This window comes from Halyomorpha halys, unplaced genomic scaffold, assembly GCF_000696795.3.
Source record: "Halyomorpha halys isolate HHAL.00 unplaced genomic scaffold, Hhal_1.1 Scaffold3311.1, whole genome shotgun sequence".
Classification (NCBI taxonomy): domain Eukaryota; kingdom Metazoa; phylum Arthropoda; class Insecta; order Hemiptera; family Pentatomidae; genus Halyomorpha; species Halyomorpha halys.
The window spans coordinates 24,910-34,061 of NW_027111766.1; the positions used below are offsets into that span (position 1 = coordinate 24,910).

Below are 9,152 nucleotides of genomic sequence, written 5' to 3' on the forward strand. Positions count from 1 at the left end.
GTTTTGTATGCATAATAATAGATACATGTGTAAAATAGATTTTAATTTAAATTAAGAGAAATTATTGTATCTGTATTCTGATTGTCTAGCAAACACACGCCCTGAGATTAAGAGTCTTTCTTTTTGTATAATAAAATTATATTATCTATTTGATATTAAAGTTCTTAATTTGAACCCAAGTATCTCTTATATTTGAGAAAAGTTATAAAACGAGTAAAGATTCTTTTTTATTTTATTTTTTATATTTTTTAAAATTATTACAATATATATATATATGAGCATTATATCAAAGTTAGTATATTCCCTTCTCAAAAGTAAACCTTTTGTTCATAAATTAAAATTCTATGTCTAAAACTTATTCAGAATATTTCAATACTTAAATTTCCTCTGTCAAAGAGAAATAACAATTTTTCAAAAGTGGATAAACTACCTTTTGATAGAATATTCCTCATATATATAAACCAAATATATTATAAAATATTCATATATTTTTTAAATTAAAACAATTACCCTGAATAAATTAATATTCAAGAGATGCGTTTTTTCTTAACTTCTCAACTAGTTGTCACTCGTTTTTCATAAGCTGACCATAACTTATTTCTGAGTTCCTTTGCCACTTCCTGAGAAAATTAAATAGTTCATAATAATGCATTAAGTAGAAAATAACTCATAAAATTAGTAGATTAGATCAAATACTTTTATTTCAAAGAATCAAAGAAAAAATCCTACAGGTTACTAAGCTACTCTAAGCAGAATGTAAAGATTAAGGCTGGAGGCTCTTCATGAAGGAAATAAATGTCTACTTACAAGGCCAAATTTAAGCCTGACCAACTTTTGATGTATGGTTGCAAGGTTAAGAGTGTCAGAAGAGTTTTCAAAGGTATGCAAAGCTAATGTTGAAGAGTAAAAGAAAACAAAACTCGAAAAGAAGATTGAAAGTACAAGGTGACCCCTTCCTTTATCATTTAAAATTGACAATGGCCTAAAACAAGGGAACTATGCATACAATTAAATATTTCAAAAGATAAAGTCATTAAACAAGTGCTTTCAATAAAAAACAAGCTTGCTTCTGGGTGTCAGAATGGTTCAGAGTAACCTGATGATGTTATGATAGGCATGGATGAAAACGAGATCATATCACTTACCAGCAGGATGTAGTTAAGTTTAGCTCGATAGTTCATCAAGAAAAAATAGGTAACAAATAGTTCACAAGGTGAACATATATGTTCCTATTTGGGAAATGATCCCAAGTAGATAAATGTACTACAATTACAATAAATCGAAAAATGTAAGCAAAATTAGATTTCGCTTCTTGTGGAATTCCTGCCAGCTTAATAATTCCAGCTTTAATTTAAGCTTAAGAATTCCAGATTTTGTCAAGGGGCCTCAAATAGTACAGCCAAAATTAGCTATCACAAAATATATATTAAAAATTAAAACAAGATATTGAAGTTTAGAGCTAATGATGAATTTTCCAACCTTTAAAAAATTGACAGTGAATTCCTGACTTATTCCCAACTATAGAGCACCTCTAACATATTCCCGTCACCCTTGTTTTGAACCAAACTTTTATAATCCTTTAAAATGGGTCAATTTACATACCAGGTGCAAACAGAAAACAGCCCAACTGAATTTCATATTCTGGTGATATTTATTCTGTACGATTGAAAAAACAATGAAAGTGCTCTTATGATTAGATTATGAGCAAGTTCACACACAGAACCAGTTTGAATATTAAAATTAATTTTTCATGTTATAGGAAAATTCATTGCATTAGTGAGGAGTATTAACACAAGTATTAAGTGCATGTTAGCGAATATACATCACAAATCAGTTTTGTCAAGGCTAAATGATTTAAGAAGAGGAAAGAAAAGATGGGACAAATCAAGTCTTGGTCAATCACATACTTCAAAGTTGTAAACCAATATCGAAAAATTTGATAGGATTAATAACTTTAAAAAAATTGAATATTTTTAAAACAAAAAATTAAAGTACACTAAATTTGTACTTCTTAAAAAACTTTTTTGGCATTCCCTACATAAATTACAAAAGATCATTCTATACAAAGAAAAATGCATACAGAAAGGTTTTTATTGCTTGCAGCTCTTCCAGTAGAGTCAGAATTGTTTAGCTTACAGTTATTAAAAATAACTAATTAAATTAATACCTTTGGATTAGAACTAGTGGTGATTGCTCTTCCTACCACAATAAGATCACCACCTTTAATTAGGACAGCTTCCTCTGGAGTCGTATATTGTTGGTCGAGGGCATCAACACCTATGATATGAAAGATTATAATATGCCATCCAAAGAATAAAGGAGCTTAAATTATTGAGAGAGAAGAAAAAAATATACCAGAACAACTTTAAATAGTTCATAAAGCATGTTTATAGCAAGTTTAACTAAAAATGTAATTTAATCAAATTAATACACAAACTGCTAGACAGTTGCAAGCAGTAGGATATTTAACAACCTAGAGAAAAGCTTAAAATGATTTTGAGCAAATAATAAAAATGAGAATCATGACAACTTTTAAAAAATGAAAATATTTTATGTAGGAATAACAAATAAAAATACCCTTGTTAACAGCTACCCCAGGAGTGAGTTGAATGAGACCAGGAAATTTCACAACAGCTGCATCTTGACAAACAACACCAATGACATTTTCACCATTGTTCTCAGCGAATTCAATTGTAGCTAAAATAGAAAACTAATATTCACACAAAGACATATAACAGTTCTTCAGACAAGGCTATATATTTACCATGCAGTAAATAGTTCTGAAACCAATTTTCGAAATCCAATATCAAATTAAAATTGATAAGATGAAGGGAAACTTTAATCATACATTAAATTATGAAAATTATTTCAGATAACTAATTAACAAGCGATACCATTAAGAAAGAATGAATGAACTGGCATAAATTTATCATAAAGTCTTATCACAAGTTGGAAGTTATGAAAATTTTCAAATAATCATTCATTAGGGATCAGCCAAATAAAAAAAAATAATAATAACTTGTTTTGATTGAATAAAAAAAATTGTTCATTTAATTCATTTCTACTGCATTTTCTCAAAACTAATTCCTAAAAAATTATTATTTGGAATAATCAAAAATTATGTGACACTATTTTCAATATTTTAGACACCAAGAAAAAGCTTATAGCTAAATTTACTATCTCGGTTTTGCTTATATTTCAGAAAAATGGCGGATGATTACCACTTTTTATTAACATATAAAAATAAAAGAATATTAAAAAAAATTGACTTGTTACCTCGAGTATATTCAGCAGAAATGAGGTTGCCAGCTGAAGACAATTGTGCAACTAAAAATACAGGTTTTGAAGCAACTGGTATAAGAGTCGGACCAGCAATAGAATGCATTGTTACTGCATCAGCCCATTTTTCTACACGGTCCATTTGAAGTTTAACAGTATTTCCAATATCACTATACTTCCTATAAAATATAGTGCTTAAGTTAGGATGGACTGAAAATCCACAACAGTGTTGAGGAAAAAGTAATTAGAATTACAAGTATTGTAAATGGCAATTGTAACAACTTGATGAGACACAGTAATTCTAATCATGTTCTGCAAACATAATTAATAGTTCAGTCAAAGTAATGCAATTACAAATTATGCCCTTATGTAATTGTAATTACTTTTGCCCAACACTGGCCCACAGTTCAGTAATACTTTATAAAATATGTAGGTATAAAAACCAGAAAGAAATAAACCCATATCAAGGCTGGAATTAAATTTTGGGTGCCCCTAGGCCTGACATTTTTTGCCACCACCACTTCTTACCTTAGGAATGGGAAGTGGTCGGCCAGGTATTTTTCCACAAAAAAATAATCTTGATGATGATAACAACTTTAAATAGTAAGGAAATAAGTTTGATACTTATCAACAAATAAATAAATATATGAATTATATTACACATTGCTAAATAAAAAATTATTACTATTTAGCTCTAAACTCATACCCAGAAAAATAAATATACATACTTTTCTGTATTACACGAGTTAAATAGCTGATAAAAAACCCCAGGCTTTGTGCATCCAGTTAACTAATCATTTCCAAATTTACTTTAAAAATAACTGCAATGAATTTTATCTTCTAACCTTTAATTCATAATGAGCTGTATATAGTAAATATAATGTTCACAATAAAAATATCTACTGGAAGATCGTTGATTGACCGATTTTAATTAATAAACAGGAGATAGTCTGGGTGCAGTAAAATTTAATTAAATAGTAAATAAACTATTTATTATGATCCTATGTTTCATCCCACTATACAGGGCTTCATCAGGGCTAAAAAATATACAAACAACTAAAATTTTGTAACAGAGTAAGAGAATATTATTTAGAATTATACTAAATTTTAATCAAAACATCTCCCAATTCAATGTAAGGAAAGCAAACCTAGAAATCAATTACTAGCTTTGCCTCCGTTGGCCCAGTCCTAATAGGTCTATTGGGTTAATCTAACCCTGAACAATATGATAAATCAATAGAACAAAATAACTTTCACAAAAATAAGTTACTTCCTCTTGATGAGATAAAAAAATAGTTACTTATTTTTATAAATTACAATTTTTTTAGAGAATTTCAATTATTTATATGATGAGTTTATTAATTCATATGACTTCATTGATAAAGCATAAACTACTTATATGCATTTTAAGAAATTTTTTGAGGAGATTAGAAAAGATTTTAACAGAATTTGATATTGCTTACACAAAGAAGGTAACAATTAATTGATAACTGAAGTGATGCAGGAATAAGTATTGTTTAAAGGATGCTATGACAAGGGATCTACGGAACCATGAATAATCAATAATTGAATTAAATGAAGTACAGTAGTTTGAGGGGATAAACATGGTTACATTGTACCTGTCTTCTAAAATAATGAAATTCATTTTCTGAGATAGAGCAACAAGCTGCTTTTCTGTATTTTCATCCCAATCAGCAACAGCATCATAGTGGGTTTTGATAACTACTGCTTCTTCTCCCGTTTCTTCCACTATCCTTAGCAAGTCTTTACTATTAGATACATCAACAGCAATGCACAAATTACTCTTCTTTGTTTCCATTAAATTAAAAAGCTGTTTTGAGAGGGAACAACTGGCAAGCTGAGCTCTTTCAGAATATGTCTGTTCCAGACGACCACCTGAGAACGGTATACATTAATTGTTATAAAGGGATACATATACAAACTTTTTAAAAACTAATTTATTATAGATTGTGTTAACTATAATGAAATGAAAGGGTCAGCACAAAACAAAATTAAGATATGAAATAAAATTTATTATCAGATAAACAATTAATAAATAAATAATAACTCAAGCACAGCCTATAGCATTTAGGATTGCATCACTTAATAAACAACTGTTCAATTCTGGGACCAAAATTGTCTTGAATTTTGAATTGAAAAAAAAATTAAATTGTAAGATAAATTTTATTTTATTTTTTTAAACCCCCTACCTACATAATTCGTTGATCATCATATTTTCATATCATATGAAGAAAATTTTCTCTGAATAGTATATTCAACATGTTCGTTGCATTTTTCAATATTTCAATTAAATTCTCTGTTTATAAAATCATGTTTACTTGGTCAATAATGTTTTTATATTCTAAAAAAGGGTTAGTTAAGGTGCTTTTATGAATCAGTTTTGACCGAGATTCCTTATCATTAAGAGGTATTTTGCTTGCTCAAAATAGAAGACAAAAAAAAATTATTTTTGTCATTTAATGATTTTTTATTTTGGAAAAGGAAATTCCGCTGCACAGATGGTTAGCAAAGTTTGCAGTGTATATGGCGATGATGCCTTAGTAAAAGTGGTTTGCTCGCTTCAGAACCGGAAATTTTAACTTGGAAGATGCAAAGCACTAAGGTCCTACTTCAACTGTTGATGATGACCAAATTCAAGCATTGGTCACAGACGACCCTCACTCTACGACATGGGATATCACAGAAACGCTTAATATATCTCATGCAAGTGTCTCAATCATCAGGGCCATTAAGGGGCTGCGGGATATGATTCTTGAAGTGATATATGGGTTCCTCATAATTTGATGGAAAAGAATTTATTGGACCGCATATCCATTAGCGATTCCCTCCTGAAACGCAATGTTAATGATCCATTTTTAAAGAGGTTGATTACTAGGGATGAAAAGTGGGTCCAGTACAATAATATTGTGAGGAAAACAAAGAGACCCGCTGTTAACAACTCAAAAAGCAGGATTATATATTTAAAAAAAATGTTATGCTGTGGATTTGGTGGGATTGGAAAGGTGTCCTTTATTTTGAGCTCCTCCCGCCCAACCAGACCATTAATTCTGCAGTATACTTTGTTCAGTTGGAGCAATTAAAGGCAGTGGTTGAGCAAAAGCGTCCAGCATTGGCTAATCGCAAAGGTATAGTTTTCCATCACGATAACACCCTTCCTCAAGTGTCTGCAGACCCGGCAGAAATTATTGGAGTTTGGCTGGGATGTGATCCCTCACCCACCCTATTCACCTGACCTTGCCCCAACAAATTTTCACTTATTTCGGGCCCTTCAAAACTCTCTTTAACGGGAAACACTTTAATTTGCTCGAGGACTGCAAAACACACATAGAGGAGTTCATTGGGCAAAAATCTGAGAAGTTCTGGGAGGACGGAATTAAAAAAGTACCTGGAAGATGGCAACATGTAATAGATCAAAATGGGTCATATATAATTGATTAAGAATTTTTACAAGAATCTGAAGTTTTTATTGAAATCACCAGCAAAAAACGCTACGATCTTATTTTACAGATATAACAGAATTATTCAATAAAAGTAGCAGAACCTTCCATTTAATCATATTTTTTAACAAAATTTATTGATACTTAGTCTGTTAGATATTCTGAAAACAGTTAACGAAGAGAATATAGAAAATACTAAAATTAAAAACCAATATTTATTTATTTTTCATTATTCACAAAAAGAAATTGGGGAATATGAAGAATTGATATACTCTCTTAAATATTTAAAATCACCATCAAAGTATATGAAACTGCTGTATATCATTGCCAAGATAACAACTCAACAATTTGTTGCAATCAAGATACTTTTTTTTCTTTTTGATTAATCATGTTGGCACTACCAGTGGTATTTTTATACTGTCCATAAAAATAATGAATTTTATGTCTTATTTTTACAATGTAAATTATATGTTAATGCTTAATAATATACTCATATCTAGAAAGTCTGAGTGAACAGAATTCTATAAATCTAAACAGGAACTCTGAGTTTAAGAATATAAAGATAAATATTATAAATAGTAGTTTTCTTCCAAAGTGTAACCTTTATAATCTAAAAAGTAAATAACTCAATTTACATATATAAAATAAATCATGTACTTACGAGTCGACTTCTTGGGCATTGGTACTCCATCAGGAAAAATTTGATTATCTTTAATATAATCTGAAACCTTATGAACAGTGTTCTGTTCTATTTTTCCCATAGAAAAAAGGACTTCTAAGATCTAGAGGGAAATAATAAAATATATAACAGCTAAACCCACTTAATGCAAGCTAATTATAAATAATTATTTGCATCTTAATACCTCAGACAAAGTAAAAAGACTGTGCATTTTGATTCCATTTTTATTTAGATTAATGGTTCCACCTTGTTCTCGGTCTACGATTACTATAGCATCAGTCACAACCATTCCATCATGTCTAAGATCCTGTAAAAGATTAAATCATAAAATAATTATGGGACTGGATGCTGCAGGAATGTGTTTCATGTAAAAGATGATAGTTTGAGACTGTAAGAGGTTAGGAAAGTAAAAAAAAACTTCACCCAGAATGTCTTAAAACATGAAAGTGGAACTTGAAATAAACATACAGTGTATAGAAACACAAGTCACTGATACATTACAATAGTTTTGATACATAACCAAGTAAAAAGAAAGTGTAATACGTAAGATCATATTACGATCATCTTACATATGTAAGATCATATAAAGATGGCTAGGAGTTGAAGGTTTTCAACCTTATTGTTCTTGGGTATGTACTTCCATGGATTTCTACACACATTTACATATTTTGTTTCTATTAATACAATATGAATGGATATATAAATAGACAATATACCCAAGTTAGTAATTGTGTTGAGTAGCCTGGTTTCAGTGGGAAATTTCAAAATATGTCAACATTTATATTAACTTTTATTAAGATATCCTCCTCATTAGTTGGTGGACTGCTGAAGCCATGAGAGCTCAGTTAAGTGACACTGTTGATAGTGTTGTCCTACATTTATTACAGAATAATTTAGGTCGTGCCTCTGCCACCTGCTGATATGATGAGTTTGGATCACAAAAATTGAATTTAAACAGATCATCTAAACCATCTTTTTACTCCCGCATTTGGAAGCTTTGGAATAGGAAATAGTTTCATCTAATGGCATAATCTTGGATGATATTGATATAATTTTATCTATCTAAGGAAAGGGTGGATGATTTTACAACTTAACTGGAAGTTAAGAGCAATATGCATTTCAATGATCAAACTTTCACAAAAATCCTCATGTCTGCCTGAAAAAAAAGCCATTATTCTTTTAAGCCACTGTCACCCATCATAGAGCTTATGCATAACAACAAGCTCAAAAACAAAGAGAAACCAAGCAAGCTTGGTTCTACCTCCTATTTCCAACCTTCTCTATTTTTGTTTGTGACAACTAACAAGTTATATAAAATAATTTTGATAACGCTTCTGATCTACAACAAATACTAAATCCAATTAATGTTTTAATAACATAAACTTGAATCGTTTTGGGCTTGTAAATACTGTAGAACCAATATTCACTGACAACAGAATACTGAAAAACACAATTACACTGTAAGTATCAGAGTTCTCTCCATCAATGCCTACTTACTAAGATGTTTGGAATTTTTATCACTTCAATAAATGATACAATATTGGCCGAGTAAGGGCTGCTTTACAGGCAAAGTGATTTTAGCTCATGGACTAGATATATTACAAAATCTTATCATAGAGATGTGCTCTTAGAAGGTAGAGCTATAAAAATTTGATCGATTGTCCTTGATTTACATTACAATGCAAGAATCCAAAATTTTCTTATCAAAATGAATTGAACATTATATACATATATAT

The 9,152-nt window shown here is 30.0% G+C and overlaps 1 protein-coding gene across 1 annotated transcript in view; it reads right to left on the minus strand.

The window, feature by feature from the left end:
• Positions 1-9,152, minus strand: part of r-l (rudimentary-like) — an 11,108-nt gene that overhangs the window by 953 nt on the left and 1,003 nt on the right. The window contains exons 3-9 of the mRNA XM_014437703.3: positions 7,601-7,723; positions 7,399-7,519; positions 4,899-5,175; positions 3,277-3,458; positions 2,578-2,697; positions 2,168-2,277; positions 511-620 (exon numbers count right to left, since the gene is read on the minus strand). Coding sequence (XP_014293189.1) covers positions 555-620; positions 2,168-2,277; positions 2,578-2,697; positions 3,277-3,458; positions 4,899-5,175; positions 7,399-7,519; positions 7,601-7,723 — 999 coding nt within the window. The 3' untranslated portion in view covers positions 511-554. The remainder of the gene's footprint in view (positions 1-510; positions 621-2,167; positions 2,278-2,577; positions 2,698-3,276; positions 3,459-4,898; positions 5,176-7,398; positions 7,520-7,600; positions 7,724-9,152) is intronic.